Source organism: Salarias fasciatus, chromosome 10 (genome assembly GCF_902148845.1).
Source record: "Salarias fasciatus chromosome 10, fSalaFa1.1, whole genome shotgun sequence".
Lineage (NCBI taxonomy): Eukaryota > Metazoa > Chordata > Actinopteri > Blenniiformes > Blenniidae > Salarias > Salarias fasciatus.
Window position 1 is genome coordinate 18,977,623 of NC_043754.1, and position 22,039 is coordinate 18,999,661.

The 22,039-nt window shown below is 45.5% G+C and overlaps 2 protein-coding genes across 2 annotated transcripts in view; one reads left to right on the plus strand and one right to left on the minus strand.

The window, feature by feature from the left end:
- Positions 1-3,001, minus strand: part of nrg2a (neuregulin 2a) — an 80,591-nt gene extending 77,590 nt beyond the window's left edge. Inside the window, exon 1 of the mRNA XM_030100792.1 lies at positions 2,981-3,001. The gene's annotated coding sequence lies outside the window, so the exon portion shown is untranslated. The remainder of the gene's footprint in view (positions 1-2,980) is intronic.
- LOC115395318 (SH2 domain-containing protein 4A) lies at positions 1,438-16,231 on the plus strand. The gene is made up of 8 exons (XM_030100795.1): positions 1,438-1,576; positions 2,249-2,766; positions 5,610-5,754; positions 5,938-6,040; positions 6,912-6,950; positions 7,048-7,089; positions 8,499-8,781; positions 14,973-16,231. Exons 2-8 carry the CDS (start codon positions 2,580-2,582, stop codon positions 15,194-15,196), a joined length of 1,023 nt encoding a protein of 340 aa, XP_029956655.1. The 5' UTR covers positions 1,438-1,576; positions 2,249-2,579; the 3' UTR covers positions 15,197-16,231.
- Positions 16,232-22,039: the final 5,808 nt, after the last annotated feature.

Genomic DNA, 22,039 nt, shown 5'->3' on the forward strand with positions numbered 1-22,039 from the left:
GTGGCGGTAGATTGGCCTCGTGTAGATGGCTGATTGTTTCCTTGAGCTAACCCTCTGAGGATTGGCATAATGGCAGGGGTGTTTTCTCGCTGCGTTATCAGCCCCTTTGCGATCATCATGATATATGGGAGGCATTGTGGTCATTCCGGTGGAAGGTATTGAAAACTGCTTGCTATTAAGTGGAACACGGTGCTCCTCTTTGTGTTTGAAGCTGTCTCTGAATCTCCACGTGACTTTTTTCCCGGGATACATTTCTGCAGAGCTGTGCTGCACCATAGGGTGGCAGCATGTACTGCAAAACAGTTTTTAGTGTATCACTGCTTACATTTTATTCAACTACAATGTAGTAGTGCCACAGACTGAAGCGCTTGCTTTTTAGGTGGTGACGTAATCGGTCGCAGGCTTCTCCGATATGAGCCACTAGATGCTGCTGTTTACCTACAAATGACTGGCTCAGATACAGGAGAGGAGATCCAGTGCAGAAAGACAAGGCAAAGAAGGAAGCAGTAACTTGAAAAATACTTCAAGGAATAGTTCAACACTTCAATTCAGATTTGGAATTTCATTTCATACTAAACTTAGGAATTCGTGTTTCACATAGTACCGATGATTAGAGAAAAACAATCCTTTGAAAATGCAGAAACACTTTGATGCTTTTTCCACGGAGACTCAACTGCTTTCTCTGGTGTGATGGATTTAAATGCGTCATGTTCTCATCTTGTCTTACTTTTTTAATTGTACTTTTGTTACCCAAGTTGAACTGCTTAAAAAGATTTGAGTCTCTTGACTGGTGTCAATACTGCCAAGATGATGCTGGCAGTAAAGTAGAAACCTTTTCATTCAATTTATAAGGACAAAGCACATGTCTGTGAATGATGTGACAAGATCAGTAAGAATAGTTAAAGAAGAAAGGGCTACACTGTTTTATGTGTTTTGTTTTTGTTGAATTTATCCTTTTTGCTCCTTTACACTATCACACTGACCAACTATAAAAATAGCAAAAGAAACTGGACTGAATATCGACACAATGTGTCATAAACTACAGAATGAAACAAACATTTTCCAAAAGTTTCTAGTTTGAAAGAGAAATGTAAGCATACACAAAAAACAGTGTTTTTCATTTACATTGTGGGGCTTATATTAACGGTTATCCCTTATCTATTTATGACCGAATAATAATCGTAGATGTAAAGTTTAGGAGAAGAGAGGTTTCTTGCGTGGGAAAGTAGTTTGGAAGTTGAGGAGCTTCCGCTTCTTTTGCTGTCTTTTTTTTTTTTTTTTAACAACGTATTTAATGCGTGAGGTCAACTTCCTGAACTGCGCTCTTCCTCTTTTCTATTAAATTAAATGTGCGTGTGTTTTTTTTATTTTAGCGAGCTGCCGAGAGGGTTTCTGAGAAGGAGGGAAGGAGAGAGAGAGAGACAGAGGGAAGGAGGAGGGAGGGAGCAGGGCCGTGGAATGTTGTGATGTCATCAGCCTCAGTCAAACACACAAAGACGAGGAGGACCCACAAGCACTCCGACTCTCTCAGCTTAGTTAGCATACTCTGCTGTGGAGCGGCTGTCTACATCCCACTGTGAGTACTCCAGCAAATTCTACCCTTCTCTTACAACTCCCCTTTTGTTTCGTACCACTCACTTTTCCACACTCACTTTCCCCTCCTCTCTCCTGGGCTTCCTTCTGTGCACACCGCAACGTGTTTAGCAGACACCAATCTGTATTCCACCGGTGTGAGACTTCTCTGTCTGAGACAAGCTTTCTTTCCCTCCAAGTGCTGCTTATGTGGTAGCCATTGTTTAACTACCCACTGTGATTGGAGGGGTCCATTTCAATCCCCTTGTTAGAGCAACCGGCTCATGCTGTTGTAGGCTATGACCCCGTTTCGTCTTCTTCTTTCTCCCCACCACCCCCGCCCCAACTGACAACCAGACACTGACCATGTAAGACGGAGCCGCTGTCTTGAGGGAGTCTTGTGAAGAAAGAAACATGGATTTGGGAAGGGATGTGCGGTGGGGAGGGGAAGCAGCGAGATGGGCCACTGATGACAGAAACAGTCCCATTCCTGAGGAATCTCCTCCCATTCTGGGCTGCAGTGTAGGAACAGGCTTTAGGCTCTTCCGTATTCATGAAGGATGGGACGAAATAAATGCTTACAATGCTGAATATATAGTGTATTTTGACATTCCAGCCTTGTAAACACGCCTGCTGCAATCATACAAATGCCTTCCCTGTGTTTCTCCTTTTGTAGACTGGACCTATGACGACTTCCAAAGTCAAAGAAAACTGACATGTAGGGTGGAGGAACTGGGAGCACAACACAGAAAGACAGCCTGTGTGTGTGTGTGTGAGACTGTACAGTATGTACAAAAGAGCAAGCATAATCAATTCAAGAAGAGTTCAATTGGGAAAGTCAGAGTGACTTCAGGATAAATCTCCTCACTAAGTTTGTGCCAAACAACATGAGACGATAAAGCATCCACCTCTACTGAAGACGCTGCTGGCCAAAGGACAGCGCTTCCTTCATCTGACTGACAGCTGGGGCGGGTGGTACGGAGCGAGCCCACCATTCAGCCGCCAACATGCTGCAGCAGATTCTAAAGGAAATGTACATCGACCCCGATGTGCTGAACGCTCTCAATGACGACCAGAAAAAGACTCTGTTCCTGAAAATGCGCCAGGAGCAGGTACGGCGCTGGAAAGAGCGGGAGGAGAAACTCGAGAAAGAAGAGAGGAGCAATGAATCAAAGCGGCCAAAGGCCAGGAAAGGTAACCAAACTGACCCATCACCACCTCCTCCTCTCTTTTAACTTGTCTCCTTCCTGTTTATCCAGAGCTACAGGGTGCAGCTTCAAGTTTTTCAAGCGTACCGGGCCTCACACTTTGAACAAAGCTTCTGACAGAAACCCATCTGTTGTCCTTTTAAGGGCTGCGTTCGGATCCCTTTCAGTCATAATGTGTGCGGAGTGTCACGTGAAATTACCTGATTGAGCACTCCACAGCTTGAGAAGCTGACTGCTGAAGCATGCGAGCGCTGGCTGTGACAGACGTCCTGAGCAGCCGGATTTGCTTTCATTGGTGTAAACTCGTGTTCCCCCTCATCTCGGCAGCTGTTTGCCAACACAAACAGAAAGCATTTATACATGAAGTTGAATTTATGTCTCAAGAACCAAACAAATACAGCTGACAGAAGCTGCTCAATGAAGCAAAGTCAACATCACAGTCACAGACGTTAACGTTTACAAAAGCCGAGTGAATCAGAAGTGAGGGTAGAATTACACTCAGCCTATACTGAGCGCTTTATTTGGGACATATATTAAAAGTGAGCTTTAATTATGATGAGTTAATACATTATGGTGAAAGCTGACATGCACGTTTTGCTTTCAGGATCATTTTTTTCAGTAGTCACTCTTGTAATATGAGCCTTGAAGCAACACTGGATTTTTGTCACTGAGTCACAGATTCAACTTAAGTCTGAGAGTCATATTCAATGGAAAAAAAACATGGCAGATAACACTTTGCTCAGACAGACCACCATGCAAAAGAAAAAAAAAAAAACCCTGCGAGCAATGCGAGAGGTGAATTCACACGGCTGGCTTCCGCTTGAAAGCAACAATCGGGGTGAGCAGTATTCACATGAAGCTATCAAACCAAACACCAAAACCAGAAACCCAGGAAGTCACAAGTCTGTCTTCAAACAGGTTTGTCACACGCTGCAGAATCTTGCCTGTCTGCATTTCCTCCTGTGTGTATTTGAAAGAAAACCTTGGCCCAAAATGGTACTGTGTAATGACTCGGGTAGAATTTTGTTTTGTTTTTTATCGTGACAGAGACAGCAAAGCAAACTGCAGAGAAAGGCTAGAAAGATCAAGCAGTTGGTAAAACCTCCCACATATCCCAATATGACTGAAAACCAATTAACGGCACGCTGCAGCTGGTGCATTAACTCTGACTGACATGGTAATGTGATCTGTCTCGTCTTGGTTGATCACAAAGCACGTACTATTAACCGGGGAGCAGAGTGGGAGAACAGCGCTCTTTCATTTCTTTCTCTTAATGACCAGTGCAGCTGTCCTGAGGAGACTACGGCCTGAGATCACATGGTCACCTCTCAGCACAGGCTCATTGCTTTTTTTCTTTTTCTCTTTTAGTGCAGGGGAAATGGTGGATACTTCGTGTTTTTGTGTAAAAATAGGAAGTGAGTCAAGACTCAATCCTTCAAACAATTAGCATGGAGAGTAACAGGAAGCTCGCAGGAAATGTATGTGTTTGGCAAACAAAGAGAGACTTTGATTGTATCTAGATTGCCTCATGGGAGAGACCCCATACTCGGCTTGTTTTCACGGTACATAGAATAAAGTCAGGGACAAACTCTGCTGTGCTTAAGAGCTCATATTCAGCATTTAGCTTTTTTTTTTTTTTGATCATGTGTTTTTCCTGCGGTTGAGCTGACTTCGTGGTACTTGGTGTTTATGTGCTGGCTCTGTGTGACTGTGCTCATAGCACACTGGTGACGTCCAGAAACGGCACTTCAGTCTGAGCGCCTGGCTGTTTTTCAGACACACTCCTGCGCTTTCTGAAACATAATTCCAGATCAAACCCCATTACAGCCGTGTAACGGTGGAACACTTAATGCGCCGTGCTCCTAATCTCAGCCGACAGCGCTCGTCTCATGTGCACCTGACAGAGGAGTTGTGGCTTCAGCTGTCACTTTGAGCTGCTCGCTTGTTTACCCAGGTATGTTCAGACTGCTGTGTTTTTGTCGTCATCCCGGTATGCCCCGTTGGAATGTGATTCACAGGGCAGGCTGGTGAAACCAGTTCGCCATGAAAGTATGCACTCCTGTTTTTGACCAACAAGCTGCTCCTCCTGGGCCTGCGTCAGTTGAATTATCTCTATAGCTCCTCTGTGCTCCCAGACAGTCACACGGCACTAACATGTCGTTACACATGGGAGGGAGCATACTTCTGAGCTGCAAAACTCGTGAGAACTCTGTGTCCTTGCGACAAATCATTGGTATTTTTCAGGTCAGGAACAGGGACTGAAAGAAACCCGCTTGTCATGTTCTTTCAAACCTCTTTTTTCAGCATTGGTCTAATTTTCTTACGTGCTGTGTGTCAGAAAACACCATCTGTGTAGATTGCGAATAAACCAAACTCAACGTAAACACACTCACCCTGCTAAGTTAAATGATAAATGATCACTACTACATCACTTTATCTCACTTTTAAAAATTATCAGCAGAGCATTTCAAAGGGATTCTTTAAATATTTGTCCCTGAAAATAAACTGACCAACCAATGCTCTTTTCACTTCTGTCAAGCTTTGCTGTGAGTAATAGAAATTCTAGATAATTAACAAACACCTGAAAAACTTTGCAATATTTTGTCATGTGTGAGTGTGTATGTGAGTGTTTTTGTATTGTTTGCATTTTTTTTTGTCACCTCAGCATCCCTCCATCTGCGAAGCTGCTTTATAAAAACTGACATACTATGTCCTTATAGGGAGGCAGTGCTAACATTTACACAAACGATTTAAAAATCTATAATATCAGTGCAAACAAATGATCATCATCACAGTTGTTTGTGTGTGTGTGTGTGTGTTTCTGAACAGCCAACAGTAAGAATGTTTCCTGGATGCCCGGCCGGGACGGCGACGTGGCGGTCATCGTGATCGGGGAAGTGGACGAGCTCACCTCGAAGTTCATCTGCTCGGGACTTGGAGAAAAGAAGACACCAAATCCTCAGAACAACACGCAGTAATACACTTTTCCATTACAAAATTTACTAAACTAACATCTAAGTTTGAATTAGTAATGACATAAGAGAATTATCTGTTGTGTTTTGGCCGTTTGCTTAAAAACAGTGATTAAAAATAGTTTTGTCATCTTGTGGCAGGACTTATAAAGAGAGAGATGACACGATCTGTTTGTGTTTTACAGCCAGAAAACTATCTTGAAAAGCAGAAAAAATACGGAACCTGACAGGAGAGAAAGAGAGAATCTTCCTCCTAAAACACAACCTGGTATCTCACTGAACTTAAAGGTACGTCAAAGTTTGTTTGTGGCCTTAAGGAAGGTCTTTTCTTTTCACCGCGTCTCACTTTCATCTCCTATCTGGTGATCTTTTGTTTTTATCGTTTCAAATGGTGCAAAAATAATTGAGATTAAAAGTCAAAGGGTTATCTGACCAACTTATATGTAAAGTTCACCTCCAGCTTGGCCGTGCTATGATCAGATTTCCATCTCAAACTCAATACTTCCATCACTTCATTTTCTTCTCTCTCATCTGCAGAACAGTGGGAGAAAACTATCAATTAGTCTTTGGAGCATAGCTACTGAAAATCAATGTCCACATTAAAAAGCTGTACTCTGGTTCTTTTTGACGTCTATTTAGCATCAAAATGAGCTCTCGGTTTGGACGATATCTGGGCTGGTGATATTTTTGGGTGTGTGCATGTGTGTGCGGTGTGCTGGCTGTGCAGTGCAAGTGGGTGGGGGGTCTCTGCCTTCTTTCACGCTATCTCAAAACGAGATTCGCTGCGTTGTCATGGCAACATTGAACACACTGAGCCAGAGTGAGCCAGGGCGGATGGTCTCATCTGGCCTGACCACGGCGCTGAAGCTGCGTGCTGATCACCCCGTGGAAACGCGAGCATCCCGGCCCATGGCTGGCTTCTCCTGCAGACACATTTATCCGAGCCACTGTGCAGATGTGTTCCCAAAAACTCATCACATTTAATAATTTCCACATGATCAGCTGATGCATTTTCTTTCGCCCAGCACTGAAACTTTAGCTTGCTTGTCTGTGCTCCATTTGAGTTCCACACTGACTCAAGGAAGTGGCTCAAAGTTAAGAGGAGGATGACGTGTCGCCTCCAGTCTAAAATAACAAGGCAATGTCTCTCTTCACACAGGGCAAGAGCGAGGAGACGGCTGCTTCACTCCCTCTGCCGGTGAGTCAGAGCAACTGCACGCTGCGTGTGGAGCTGTGTGCTCTCAGGCTGCATCAAGGCCTGAAACACTCATGTAATGTCTTGGTTAAACCCACAGGTGTCAGTGAGTGAGCATTCAGCAGCTACAGAGGCAGAAAAGGTATTTATGAATTAAAGTCACTGCATGTTTTTTTTTTTTCCCTTGGATTTTTTTTTTTTCCAATCGATTCTCAACTTTTAGAATATTTGGCTGCACTTACAGTACAACCCATCCGACCTACGAGCACAGGGTGGTTTATGTTCAGGCATTGTCTGTTAATAAAGAAACAGCATTCCACTAAGGTATGATCAACAACACGCCGAGCAGCAGTTATTTTAGGGAAATGCTTTCGAGTGTCCTTCTTTGTGTCTTCTTGAGGCGGTCCTCCCCTCCGTAACGAACAGGAAATGGTGGTTAGGGCCAGCTGTCCCCTCACTCCCAGCCTCTCTGCAGATCATCTTTCTCCCAGCATTCTCCCTCACTGTGTGCTCCGGCTTGTCTGGGCTGCCGCACCCCTCACAGCTCTCTCCGGGGAACAGCTGAACTGAACTGTCCTCCCACTGGCTCCATCATCGCTCCAGCCCTGCGCTGTTTGGGAAGTGTGTTCTCTGTCTCCCCTTGCTTTCCGTGTTTATGTGCATGCAAATGTGCGTGTGTGTGTGTGTGTGTGTGTGTGTGCGCACGCGCAGGTGACACGCTTCGCAAGAACAGCTGAATCACAGAGGCAAGGAAGGATTTCTGGACTGCCCTAGAACAGATGGTTGATGAACTTGATCAGGGAATTAAAACGCCAGAGATAGAGAATGCGTCAGTCGCAGATGGATGGGATTGTGGGATAGTCTCTGGAGGTTTGGGCGCGTGAGCTCTCCTCTCTTCTCTGTTTTTTCCCCTTCTCTTTGCCACAGAAGGAAATGTCTCTCCCTCACTCCTTGCATCTACACCAGACTCACCATATTACAGGCCCCAACACATCCTGCGTCCCACCCATGCTGATGTGGCGGAGCACGTCCACACCTTAGGAGGTTTGGCCATTGTGACGGCCAAGAATTCACAGCATAAGCCTCGTTCTATAAGACTCATTATTTTGTTGAATGTCTTGTTTGTAGACGGAATTATTTGTTCCTGGAAACAGCGAGGGAGCCGGTTTGGTGCTGTGGCAGAGAGGCTGCCGCTCACGCTGCTGCAGGTTTTCGCCAGTTGATTTAGACGGGGAGCAAGCCATCCTGAGAGAGGAGGAGAGCGGGAGATTGTTGATTAGAAAGGCGTAAGATCAGGAGGGGAGATTAGCGAGGCAGCTTGATTTTCCAAGTCACCTTATAATTTTCTCTCGGCACATCCTTAAAGTCTTAATCAGTGGTCATAGTTCTGTGTGTTTCATTACGGCACAGTGTTGCCATTGGAGAACTGTAATTTGGTGAATCATTTATCTAATGATTTAATCAAACATGACAGTAATTCCACTGTATGTGAATTAGCTGTCAACACTGATCGCGCTCCCCTGTCCTCCTTTGTCACTCCTCACTCTGCAGACTGAGCTGAAGTCAGCCGGCGCGACCGAGGAGAAGTCACTTCCTCAGCCCTCCATCTGCTCCAGGCCTCCCAAGAGAACCAGCCCTGTCAACGTGAGACCGGCTTCTGCAAACGTGGAACCAGGCTATATCAACACGAGACCCGGCCTCACAAATCTGAGACTGGCAGCCGCCTCTCCCCCCAGCAGCACTGTCAAAACAGACCCCGGGATGACGTCGCCCACCAAAAGTGGTCTGCACTCCCGAGAAGCTCCGAAGGCCCAGGAGTCACACGGCAGCAAAAGTGAGTGAGGCAGATTTAAAAAAGGCTTTGTTTCAACATATTGTTTGAAGTCCTTTATTTGACTGGTTCCTGAACAAAAACCTTCCGCTGATGTGCTCTCAACAAAAAAATTAGTCCACAATATTCCACCTAGCTGGGATGACAATCAGCAGCAGTCACAGGGCTCTTTCCCACCGCTTCTCCTCGAAGAATAATAATGGTTGTGGAGAGCTGTGCAGAACCAGTCTGAACAAAGTTCATACTAGATGAGTTTCTCAGTGCTGTGGCAAGGGAGAAGGATTTATTTCCCCAAACCCAATGTGGTCGCCAAATAGTGGCTCAGCTCCGAGGAATCTTTATAGACTGGCAGCGTAAAAGAGGCCTGCCTAGAGGGGGGAAAAGCTTATGTGACTGGGATTTGTCCCTTGGTACCACATCACTCAGACACACCTGCTGGTTTGGTCGCTTCTTTATTGTCTTTCAGGAGTGTTACCAGTGAAATTGTGAATATAGGTATTCCAGATCATTCCAGGTCATTTAATTCAATTAAATGCTCCAAGACGGACAGAGCTTTTGTTACTCAGAGCAACAATAGACGATGAACAATTTAACAGAAATCCACTGAACAGCATTAAAGAAAACAAAAATTATTCACCTGTGTTGTGATGTTAATTCATCTGGTACCGGAGCTAAATAGACTGGTGGGCTGACCAAGATGAACAATGCCTTCGCCCACAGTCAGCTGGGATCGTCTCCAGCAGGATAGAAAACTGATGGATGTTGTTAGGTTTTAGAAAGTAGGTAACACACTGGAAGGAGGAGGAGCAATACCAGAGAGTAAAGTGCCCCCCTTATAAACACAATGCATTCATTTCCCCAAGCAAAGTGGCTTATTTGCTTTTGTGTCTCCCTCAGTGTCCATTATCCAGATTGCACCTTCATCTCTGTCTGTACCGTGTGTAACAGGTCATTTTCAGAATTAATTCTTGTCATGAGTAGCTCCACCAGCCTGGAACACAGATTGCTTTTTGTTTGAAATGTGTGGGATTTCCTACTTGTCCCCATGTAGTCATAGATTTACACAGAAATGTTTAGTGCAGGGGTGAATGTAGCACCATCCAGTGGAAATCAATGATACTGTAGAAAAAAAAAAAATCTGGTCAGATAGAAAATCTCATCTCCATAAGGTCCCTCTGCTGGAAAAAAGCTCAACCTACAACACATGCTCATAGTAAACACGCTGCAACAGTTCCTTGAGGTTACATCTCTCTGGGAGCAGCTTTTTGTTTCTTTTTTGTGAGAAAACAACAAAGAATCTGACATGAAAAAGAAAGACAATTCAATAATTTTCATGTACCTCCAAGCGATTATTGCACTAGGGTGTGTGGGCTCAGGCTGCACTTGATGCGTTTAGTTCAAAATAAATAGTAGGAAATGTTTGGAAATGTCCCATATATCAGTTCCTCCAGAAAATGTCCCTCAGAAAAACCCAAGATTGAGTCAGTCAAGATTTGCCGACTTGTTTTTACCCCTGACAACTACATTCAAAAAGAACACTCTTAAGCTGTGATGTTTCACGTGATTGGTTCATCCCGAAAATTCCTGGCAGTTCGTCGTCGATCCGCAAAATCTTCGGAGAAAGCCAGACACGGGAGCGCTCACACGCTCGTATTAATGTCATCAAGAGACAAAAAAATTGTGGAAATATTTGTGAAATGCTGTTCACAGATACTAACTGAAGCGCAGCGGTCTAAACACACTATATTATAATCAAAAAGTGTTTGAGAGAAATTGTGCTTCAGTAACATCAAGTGAGAAATCTGTTTGTGGAGGCATGTTGCAGCGAGCTCAAAGCAGTTAAGGTGATTTATCAGTTGGAACAGGAACAGTTTCACAGAACACGAATGAGTAAAATCTGGATACAGAGAAGAAAACAAATCTACGATTTCAACAAATTGTGTGTGTGTGTGCGTGTGTGTGTTTGCGCCCACATTAGTGGCTGGATATTAGATCACCGGGCATTGCCAGGGCAGAGAATAACAGATGAACGTAGGGAAGAGGAAAGAAAGAGAAAGGCAAAAGAACAGCTGGTGTGGTGGGAGTTGAGGTGGGTTGAGCAAGGTGGTGAATAAATGTGTCCTGACTCTGGACAAAAATCCTGACAAAGTGTCTGTCCTTGACAATGGCAGGAAGCCCGCTCCGAGGGGAGGAGGAGGCCGGCTAGGATAAGGCTTATGGCTCAGCTGTTTTCTTTTGAATGTGGGTAATGACAAAGATTGGTGCGTCCTGTGAGTCGGCCCTGAGGCCCACGCAAAACGCTTGGAGGAAAATAACTTAATAACCTGCTTTAGTGGCATCCATTTGTTTTAACAATTATCCTCCAGAGCTGGACCGAAAGTGTTCTGAAATCCTAAATCAAACCCTGGAGAAGTCATGTTGTCGACATCGTTTAGGTGCTGAGGCTTTTATCGAAAGAAAGCGGCCTGAGAAATAACGTGTATTTAATATATACTGTGTATATATATGAGCATGTTACTGTTGCACTCAAACACTGGATGCTTCTCAGTGCGTCTGACAAGAGTTCATTTCAGGTAGTGGTATACATGTCATGTTGTCGTGACCCTGTGATGTTCAATAAACACTTTGTTTTTAATTAAAACGAAAAAAACCGAATGTGCCCGCACTGGTGGGAGTGGTCAGGGTCAGAGGGCAGGTTTGGGGGGTATTTTAGGGAGTAGCAGTGCAGCGAGAGGTGAGCGGGGCGAGGCAGTGCGAGCTGGAGGACGTGCTGGGAGCTAGCGGCTGGGCAGCCTTGTTGTTTTGCTCCAGCGTGTTTACGGCCGACACGGCCATTTGTTTACTCGTCCTTCTATTTGTTTCCTCGTCCTTCTTTGCGGCGCGTCCTTACGGATGTTACCGACGCCGCATCAGACAACAAAGTACTGTGTGGAGAGCCTCTAAGAACAGCGACATGCTAACAGATATGAGAATGAAACAGATGAGAGTGTGTTCCTTGGCCCGGTGGACTGAAGCTTTTAGTCTAGGAAAAAAAAAAAAAACCTGTCAGATAGAAGTGTGGCTAAGAGCATGACTGTGCGCGAAATATTCAACACAGAATTCGCGTATCATCAAAGCCATTCAAGTTTTCGCTATCATAGTGTTGATACTAAAAGCTTAAGAAAATCTCAACATATAAATATGATTTTTTTAACATATGTAGGCCTATTGATTCAACCATCTAACAAACTGAAAAATGTTAGTTGTTGCATGAAATGCTAAGGCGCTATTATTTGCTGCAATCAGTGCAATCAGTGTGGTAATGTCAGGCAAAAAAAGCAATCGTGACGATATATTTGATTGTGAATTAAAATGTGACCTCCCAAAGCCAGCATTCAATTCGATTTCTGTGTTGAGTTTACATGTTCTACCCGTGTTTGCATGTTTGCTCCCACAGCCCAAAGACATGCATGTGAGCATAAGCGACAATTTTAAATTGCCCATGGTTCCACCTGTCTCTCTGTCTTTGTCCTGTGATGATCTGGAGAACTGTCCATGGTGTACCCTACGCTACATTATTTAGCTCGAGCATCTTGTTGCCTTCAACGAGGTAAAGCGGTGCAGAAGAAGGATATTTCTGATGAACTCAGCAATCAAAAACCTCAATTTCAACTTGCAACTGTCAAAATTTTCCTTTAGCTGTTAGTTGTGTGTCATCTGCATAAAACAGAAAGTGAAAGCTACATGATGGGTAAAAAGACGGGGCTGAGGAGTTGGTGTGGTGGATCTTCAATAGTTTGCAGTACGTTGGTGTGTGTGTGTGTGTGTGTGTGTATGTGTGCGTGTGTGTGTGTGTGTGTGTCTCTAAGCCCCTACTCGCCGTCCGTCGGCTTTCCTCTCCTCTCTCTTCACCTTCAGAGGGAAGGACACGCATTCCAGCGCTGCTTCCCGACTCTAGCCCAGGGCGACGCTCAGCCAGAGCTGATAAGTGACAGGGGCCCCAGCCCCCACACAGGAGCCCGCCCCCGCGCTTTCACACAAAAACACACATACAGACGCGCACGCACACACACACACACACACACACACACACACACACACACACACACACACACACACACACACACACACACACCTACACCTCTACTCCTCCCTGCCCTTCAGTCCACAGACGTGCTGCTCGGGAATTCTGCCCTCTGCCCTATTTCTGCACCCCACCTCCCACCTTTCCACCACCGCCCCCACCCCACCCCACATCCAGCCCCTCCTCTTTTTCTGCCAGAGACGTGGAGGTCTTTAAAGAGATAGATTGGTCTTTAATTTTTGTGCTGGCCCGCTCATCGACACTGCTTCACGCCCCCTCTTCTTTGTCCTCCCTGTACATTTACGAGCCGGACTGATGTGAGTTGAGTGGCATCCGAAGGCTCGAATGGAAGATTAATCAATCTCGATGAGTGATTTAGTGCAGGGGCACTCTTTATTTTAATAGATGTTTTTGCAGGTAACCTTAATGGCTGCTTCTGCGGATAACGCTCTCGGCAAAGTTTCTGAGAGGAGTTGCAGGCAGAAAGGCAGGAAGTATACGCATTTTTGTTTTTAGGCATTTTAAGGCAGGTTACCTGCCATGTTACCTGCGAGGACAACACACAAGCACACACACAAACATATAAGGTCCATAACACCGAAACCACCAATCCTCCCAATCCTTCTTTCTATCTCACAGTCTCTATTAAGCATTCCACTCAGACCTGCACCAAGGCTCTGAGCTCAAAAAACTCTCTGACCCTGAGTGTGTATGTGGCGGCGGCGGTGTTTATGCGTCTGTGTGTGTGTGTGTGTGTGTGTGTCCGCGTGTGTGTGTGTGTGTGTGCGATGCGTGCCTGAATGTGTGTCAGCCTCAATTGCTGGAGCCTATCCAAGGTTTCCGTGGTGACCACACAACACAACGAGACAATCAGAGGCAAGCCCACGCAGCGCGGCGAGAGGACATTAACACAGGAACCGCGGGTCAGGGGGCAGAGGAAGGCAGGGCAAGACAGGGGGAGAGGAAGATGAAGAGGAAGGTAGAGGGAGGTGTTGAAGCCACGGGGAGAGGGCGAGAGGGAGAGAGTGAGGGTGAGGACAGAGAGGAGAGTAAACAACAATAAACAATAACACAACCTTAAAGGCTACTTTAGGTCTCTTCCTTTCATGCCTGCAAGACATCAAGAGCTTTAAAGGTTTTCCGGCCCCAGGAGTGCTCGTGTGGTTTTGGCTGTACTCCACCTCTGTGTGTGTGTGTATGTGAGTGTGAGTGTGTGTGTGTGTGTGTGTGTGTGTGTGTGCGTGCGCGGTGCCAGGGTGTTAGTCAGAGATGACTGCATGCGTGACTGAATCCATGAGCAGGGAGAGCCGCGTGAAGGTGCATGCTTGTGCTCATGCGCGTGAGAGCATGCACGGACCTGAGCGTAACATGAGAACGTGCGTGTCGCTCGAATTTTAACTGTTTAAAATCGTCTATGTGCGCCCTGCGTGTTTTCACTTGATTTTGTGTAGCCTATGCGAGGAGTGCCTGTGTGCGCTTGTGTGTGTGTGTGTGTGTCTGTAGCCGTGCACGCGGGCGCTCTCACATATCTCTGTCCCCCGGGGATGACGCTAAAAATATGTGGCTCCTCAAGCCTTCTGGTGTCTGAGCAGCGTCTGTCTGCTCTCCATTGCCGTCCCTGTGGCCCACCCTCCCCTCCGTTACTCCTGTTCCCTCCATTCCTCCCTCAATTACACCCTCTTCCAAACGCAGTACCTCAACAAGCTTACACACACACACAGACACACACACACACACACAAACTACACCCAGCTGTGTCCATACTACACTTCTACTGAGGATGACCTCTGTTCAGCCAGAGTGGGATGAAGGGAGGGGAATAAAAAGGAGAAAGGAGCGAAGATAGATCCAAGCACAGCATTTAGAGGAAGGGAATAGTCAAACGGAGTGGGGGAAACTGCATTTGCTTTCAGAAAGTTGCTAATTTGGTGATAAGTTCAAGATTTTATGCTCGACAGATGTCATGGCCTGCTAGAAAACTGTAACCAGTCTAAGTCACTTTAATCAGTTTAACCCAGTGCAACACTTTTAACTAAAAAAAGAAAATCACAGATGTATTTGGCAGTGTTGAATTTTCAGATTATTAATTAAATATTATCAATAAACATTTTTTTTGTGATTGGATTTTCAGATGTTGGCGCATCGGAAACATTTCGAAAGGCTCCCTCAGAGGAGGCCGGGACTTCAGGTAATCCGCCGGTCTGCGCCGGGCGTGGTCGGGTGGCCCAGCTGATGAAAACCTTCAGCGTGGACACCGCTACATCCTCAGCACAGAGCGCTTCCCGCGGCATCAAGCCGCCCCTTCCCAACAAGCCCAGCCACTTGCGTGTCACGACCACGCCGACCGTCAGGTAATCCCTGAACACTGGCGGGACAGTCGCTCACCCAACACCGTCTGTTCCTGTGATTCAAATAAAGCCGCACGACGGGGACAGGCACAGTGTGTGGACGGTCAGTCGGTGGGCTCATGGACGGAGAGCTCCAAAAGCGGCTCAGAAATGGTAATTGTAGCTATCACTCCCCAAAGCACAGTGATGGAAATGCTTGAATGTAGTAGTTTAGTTTTATGTTTGGTTGCTGTATTACTGTAAACACTCATTGGGAAAGAAATTCCAAAGGAATGCATTGCTTTTAGTAATCCTGTTAGTATGATCAGCAGTTTTTCTGGCGTTTGCCAGAGGATTGCTGACTGTCACATGAGTGAGTGTTGTTCATGCTTTCCACTCTCTACAACGTGGAAAACACACCCTTTATTGTAACACACACACAGTTTGTAGTCCAACACACAAAGCCTGGGCACTCAATATTTACTCACCAATTACAGATTTTCCCTCTCTTATGAGGCAGTTTACATCAGCTGCCATGCGGCCATGTGCGCTCTCGCCTCCCGATTTCTGCATTCTCGAACACGTGGAGCGCAAACAGGCATCGCGGAGTGAAGGAAGGTACAGTAGGGTCCTCCTTCATCTTGCCGTTTCCTTCCAGGGAATAGTGTAGGGTTGTTTATTTGTCACAATGCAATGTATGTCTCCCTCTGCCACCTGGCAGGAGTCTCGCTGCGACCTGTTGTGTGGACCAATGACAGTGCCAAATGCACTCATCTGTCACTCCCAGTGGATCAAATCCTGGCAAGTTAGACAGTCGCTGCCAAATAACTCAACTCTGTGTTACTGTCCTTTATTTTTTTTCAGTGCTTTTTTCCTTGTTTTTAGATGTGTGGTTTTAAGTCTTTTTTGTTGTTGTTGTTTTTGCATTTTCTATACCGACTTTGACATTTTGTAATGGGATATTTAAAGAAAATTCTCAGTTCTAAAATGAGATAAAACTTTCTCCTTGACATCAAGGCTGTATGGTGCAATCAAAGAAACAATAAAAATTTTGTCACTTGTACTCCTTGTATCTTCTTTAAAGCCTGCATTTGATGTGCATTTTCTTACATGTTTAATATTCTCACACTCTTTTTTTTTCACATGTCTATCTTTGTAATCCCATGTTGGCATCAAGGATTCGAGGAAAACATTACAGTCCTTCCAACTGCTGCAACATGCACAACATGCAGTTTGCCGCTAGTTTATTGAGAATATACAGTAATGCATTTTTTAAATGTCCAGCCTCAGCAAATACCTGCATGCCTCACCAGGGTCGGTGTAAAATTTTAATTTAAATTTTCAGCATTGCTGGAGCATTGCGCTTCCACGCTTAGTATTACTGCACTCAGTTTTTTTTTTTTTTTTTTTTGCTTAATTTTCAGTAATGCACTCCAAGACTGCAAATGAAATCCTTGCCGATGCTAAAATTGAGGCATAATTTTACATTTGGACGTGTAATTTCCATTGCAGATTGCAGTTACCTTGGCTAATGTTTGGCAGCTGGCTAATTTGTTTAAAGCAAATCTCCACTGTAACAAATCAGCTCGCCAGCATGAATAAAAAGCAAGATTCCTAACATTTTTATTAGTTAATGCACCACTCAATGATTAATGATGAAGTGAGAAATGCCCTCTGTTGCTTTACAGTAGCGTCATTAACACAATTCAGACAGAAAGTGGTAATCTTTGCCAGCCTTTTGTACAAAAACAACAAAGTCCATTTTATAAAATCTGGCAGTAGGTGTTCAAGTGAAAGCAGCGTCTGTGTGATCTGTGCTGTAGGATTTCAGACGGAAGTGAGATAGTTTGTGAGGTGAGATTCAGTTTGTTTAAAAAGTAGGATATTTCATAGGTGCGGTTGATTTTTCTTTTAAGATGAGATGGGAGGCAACAGGCAAAACACACATAAGCACACATGAGTTCAGAGAAGGGCAGAAAGCCAAGAGGCAAGGCCACACTTCATTGGCAACAGTAGATCTGTAATGCAATACAGTGACACAGTATAACGGTGCAGAAGTGGCTGCGCTGTCCACAGGGGACTCCATGTAAGTGAATGTGTATCTCGTTTTGTGTGTTTGTTTGTTCCACAGCACATGTTCTGGAGCTGTTGTAAAGCTCTTTCAAAAGAGTTCAGAAAACAGTGATTCATCAAGACTCTCTCGCTCTCAAGAGGCTCCATTCACAAACACGGACATGCACAATCTCGTCTATTTTTCTTTCGAGCAAAGTTTTACAAGTATCATTAGCAGTCATTGTTTTCATTGAGCTGAATGGGTAAGTGTTTTGCATCTGGAAGAAGATGTTCCTCGACTAGACCTTCATATCTTGTTATCCCTATTGAGTGTTATCCCTTATTGGGATTTGATGATGTTGGCAACAGCTTTCAGAGGCAGACACCTGATTTGTTAAGTTGAACAAGTTTCATCATGTAGTGTGCGTATTGTGGTGTTCATTAACTTAAATTTCGATGTTAAACTGAAGATGTAAATCAGTTTTTCCAGTCCGTCATACCCGAAGAAGAATGTCACAAAGAGGAGAGATGTGAAATGAATGCCAAAAACAGCAATAATTGTAGTAAAGAAAATATCAGTGCCCACGGGTCATACATCAGATCAATATGAGGGATTAAAACGGCAGACTGTCTGGAGGATTTTGGGACAGGTTTTCTAAAAAAAAAAAAACAAAAACAAAAAAGCAAGAGAGGTAGATCAAAGTCAAACCAAAAATATAATTAAAGTACCATTTGCATTCTTCACAGTCTTCACAGAGTGTTTTGCTTAGTAAAGTGTTGCTTACATGCTGGAACAATGCTTAATTCTTTCAAAGAAGCATGTCAAAAGCTGTTTTGGTACAGCTTGAAAAAGTCCAGCGAAGCTGCTCTTGACCTCGTCTTTGTGTCGTTTCACGGCCAAAGTGATAAGACCCTGGTGGCAAAGCATGCACAGCAAACAAAGCACTGCTGTCCAAATATACATGGATTTTGTGTCAATGCAGGCCCACACAGGGTTAGGCACTATTGTTGGCGTTATGTTCTCAAAAAGACAAAAAAAAAAAAAAAAATTTGTGGATAAAATTACAGCTGATTTCTAGAAGCAAGCTCATCTGTTAAGATTTCCAGTTGAAAACGCGCATCGTGGGACGTATAGGGCTCCATTGTTCGCGCTGTAGGTGCTCGTGCGACGCGCTGAAAATGCTGAAGCACGCAACTGTGCTGCGCCGCCTAGATCTCCATCTCCCAAACGAGCCCAACAATGGCTGTGGCTGTTCTCTGATGCGCAGAGACATCGTCGAGCAGTTTCCAGGAGATATCTGTGGCGAGTCCCTTGGTATGCCCCCCTCCCCACCCCACCCCCCCCCCTCCCCGCCCCGCCGCCCCACACACTTCTCCTCTTCATCCACCGCGCCTGGCCACTGCTGTCGTCAGGGCCCTCCGACGGGAGATAAAAAGGAGGCTGTTGTTGTCTCCTTGCAGGAGAGATGGACGCCTGTTTCCCTCTTCTTTTTCTTTTTTTTTTTTTTTGTTCCACACTCGCTTCACACTCACAGAAGGGGAAGTGAAGGGAGAAGAGAGAGCAAAAACAACAATGTGGAGGAAAGAAAGGAAGCTATACTGCACGCTGTGGCGTTCCACCACACCACCGAACACCCCCCCCCCCCCCCCCCCCCCCCCTTCCTCCTCCAACACCAGCCCCATCCACAACACCCCCAGTCGAGAGAGAAAAAGTGAGAGCGGAGAGAAGAGAGGGGGGTGAGGGCCATGTGATACGACGAGCATGCGGGCACAGCTTCACCCCCAGGCAGAATGAACGGGGGCCTGCTGTGTCTCTCCTGCATGATTAATCTGGCTGAGGGGCAGGAGGACTGCCACAGCCCTGCCTGCATTAACTCCCTACTCTCCAGGTCCACATGAACACACACACACACACACACACACGCACAAGCGGTGGACCGTTGATCAGACACAGGTTGATATACACAGAATGCTGAATAAAAAGTGGCGAGTGGCGCTGAAGTGGATTCCTACTGAGGGATCAGATTCTGAAAGTTTGACTGATATTTGCCTTTTGCCAAGGGCACCGCTCTCACTGTCATTTATGCGCCGGCACGACACTAATCCTCTCCCCCACCCCCCACCCCCCGCACGTCGCCAAACTGTAAGGAACACCATGATCACCATGACGCGAAGCCGTTCAATAGTGTGGGTTTCTAGGTAGTTCTGGGTTTCTGTGACTCATCCTCTCATGTGACCTCTGTCTCCCAGGCAACATTGTGGATGTTTCCTGGTACCGGTCTCGTCTTTTGTGTAATTCATATGAGGCAGATGGTCCAGGAAGTGTGGCTTACCCCTCAAAATTCGCCCAGACAAAGAGTACCTGGCATGCAATGTTCAAATATCTAAATAGGCATGACAGCCTCTGAGGATTGCGCAGCAGGCCTGTCATATTGTCTCACAGCATTACAGCCGAACTAATGTAGACGTGATACCAAAAAATAACAAACACAGTAAGCATCCTTCAGGCGGGACAGATTTCTAACAGAAACTGTCCTGGAACGTTTAAGCGCTGATCCGCTGAGAGGCAGGAAGTGTTGTGAGGACTGGGTATTGTGCAACACTGGAGACCAAGAATCAAAAGGCAGGCAGAGGGTTAACATCCTGCAGTCCGCTCCACATTAACTGGAAAGGAATGAAGTGTCAAGCATGTTTTCACCACAGCGAGACGGTCAAAACCCTACCCCCTCCGCCTCCTCCCGCCAACCAGTCACCCCTCAAACCTTCTCCCCCTCATCACCCACACGCCTCCCACTCCCAACTACCTCCCACAGCCATGACCAAATTATTTTCCAGCCTCCCGAGATTTGCCTTGCCAGACAAAAATCTGCAGCGCAGCCCTGATTCAGTGCACAAGCACACTCCGTCTTCCTTGTTTCTTGTTGCCTTCCTGCCACCAATAGTATAGGTGCTTTTTTTTTGTTTTCGCTTTTTAACCAACTTGGACAATGTCTGAGTTTATCTCCAAGTTTTTTGGAAAGCTGAACAAGTTGTCGCTCTGCATTTTCACATCCCTGACTTGAACGGTGACTTGTTGAGTATTTAGCGAGAATTAATCAGACATGTCCGCCCAGGTACGGCGCCATCGCAGCCCGTTTTAATTTGACCAGGTTGAACGAGGGAAGTGAAGGAAACACCGGAGACGAGGGGAAGGAAGGAAGCGCGAGGAGGAGAAAGAGGACAGACACTCAATGATTGAGGGAATGAGCGAAAGGGGAAGTAGAATGAGAGTGAAGAGAGACAGAACGAGGGAGAGAGAAAATAAGCCCCACCAGTGAGCAGGCCACACAGCCCTGCCAAACTGCTTGAAAAAAAGCCCCCTCTGTTTTATTTATAGTGCACTGTATCCATGGCAACCAGAGAGGTCAGGCAAGCTGGGCCTGCGCTTCACCCCGCTCTGGGGATTAGGATTTCACAGAGGTTCTCAGATGTGAGGAAGGTGGGCTAGAGCAGCTTGCTGCTCGCCAACGCAGCCCTCCTGCCTTTTGGTGAAGTCTGGGCCCGTGGAGGGAAGCGAGAGGGGGAGCAGCAGAGAGTCATGGGAATACTGTGGGAACGGTGGTTTGTGGCAACGGGGCTGGGAAGACGGAGACGAGCACGAAGGGGAAAATACGCCCGTGCTAGCAGTTGCATGTACAGCCTGTTCTGACTGAGAGCCTTCTGTTGCGCCAGAACTCGCCGGAGTTCGCCGTTCTGAGGTTTGAGTCTTATAAGTTTAAAAAAAAATAAAAAGGTCACACAAGGTCATGAGAAATTTCTCTCTTGGCAATATCTACGATACTGTACATGATCGGCGCTGTGGGGTTCACCTCTAATGGGGGAAGAATAAACACAAAAACGAAATCCATTCAATTCAGGTGGAACGCACTGATTTTTAGTTTGTACACTATGAGACGGCACAGAGTGATTACCATAAATCATTAATAAAATTACAATTTCCCAAGGTTTTCTGAGAAGGAATTAAAAGGTGTTATGATAACAGAATAAAGCAAAAGGATTATTACAATAATTATAACTTTTAATTAAAGACAACCAGAAAATTTTGTTTGTCTCTGCTGCTAAATAAAATATGAGGTTTTGGTGCTGCAATGACGTTAAACTCTACCGCACTGTTTGAGAAAAACATCCAATGCTGCTTCTCACACGTCACATCTGTATAGCATTCATGACAGTAAGAAATCGCCAATGTTTTGGACAGTTTCATTTGAAAAAAACACGCTGACGGACAGATTAGGAAAGAGCACGGCTCAAACTCCTACACCTTAAAAACCTGTATTGTTCATCATCCTGTTTCTTGTATTGAGCTATGGCAAGTCAACAAAACTGAGGGAATGACGGCCAAAAATACGCAATGACTGATATCCAAAGTGGACAGTGAGAAAAAAAATGTTTGCTTCAGATATTATTTGCTATCTATCTATTTGTTAATACCTTAACTTTGCCAAGCTGTTTCTAAGAATTGAGGCAAATTCACTTCCCCCGCTCTTTCAGTTTAAAAAAAAAGAAAAAAGAAAAAATTGGGCTTGTTATTTTCATCCCAAGAAAGACTCCTTCCAAAACAGCTAAGCCAGTTGGAATGAAGCATTGGGACGAGAGAAGCACAAAGAGGTTGGGCGAGAGCGAGGGAGTCACAGAAGAGATGAGGAAAAAGCTGATTGCCCTGCAGGAAATGCATGGTGTGACTACAGCGGAGACCTCCAGATTCCTCCTGGGGCAGAGGACCTACGTTGCTAGGAGATGGTTGTTGGGCTGGCGTTGCCATGCGTGGATGCTGTTGCCT

Coding starts and splice junctions, on each gene's coding strand:
- LOC115395318 (XM_030100795.1), top strand. CDS start 2,580: ATGCTGCAGCAGATTCTAAAGGAAATGTACATCGACCCCGATGTGCTG. Junction 2,767..5,609: donor GCGGCCAAAGGCCAGGAAAG/GTAACCAAACTG, acceptor GTTTCTGAACAG/CCAACAGTAAGAATGTTTCC. Junction 7,090..8,498: donor CAGCTACAGAGGCAGAAAAG/GTATTTATGAAT, acceptor CTCACTCTGCAG/ACTGAGCTGAAGTCAGCCGG.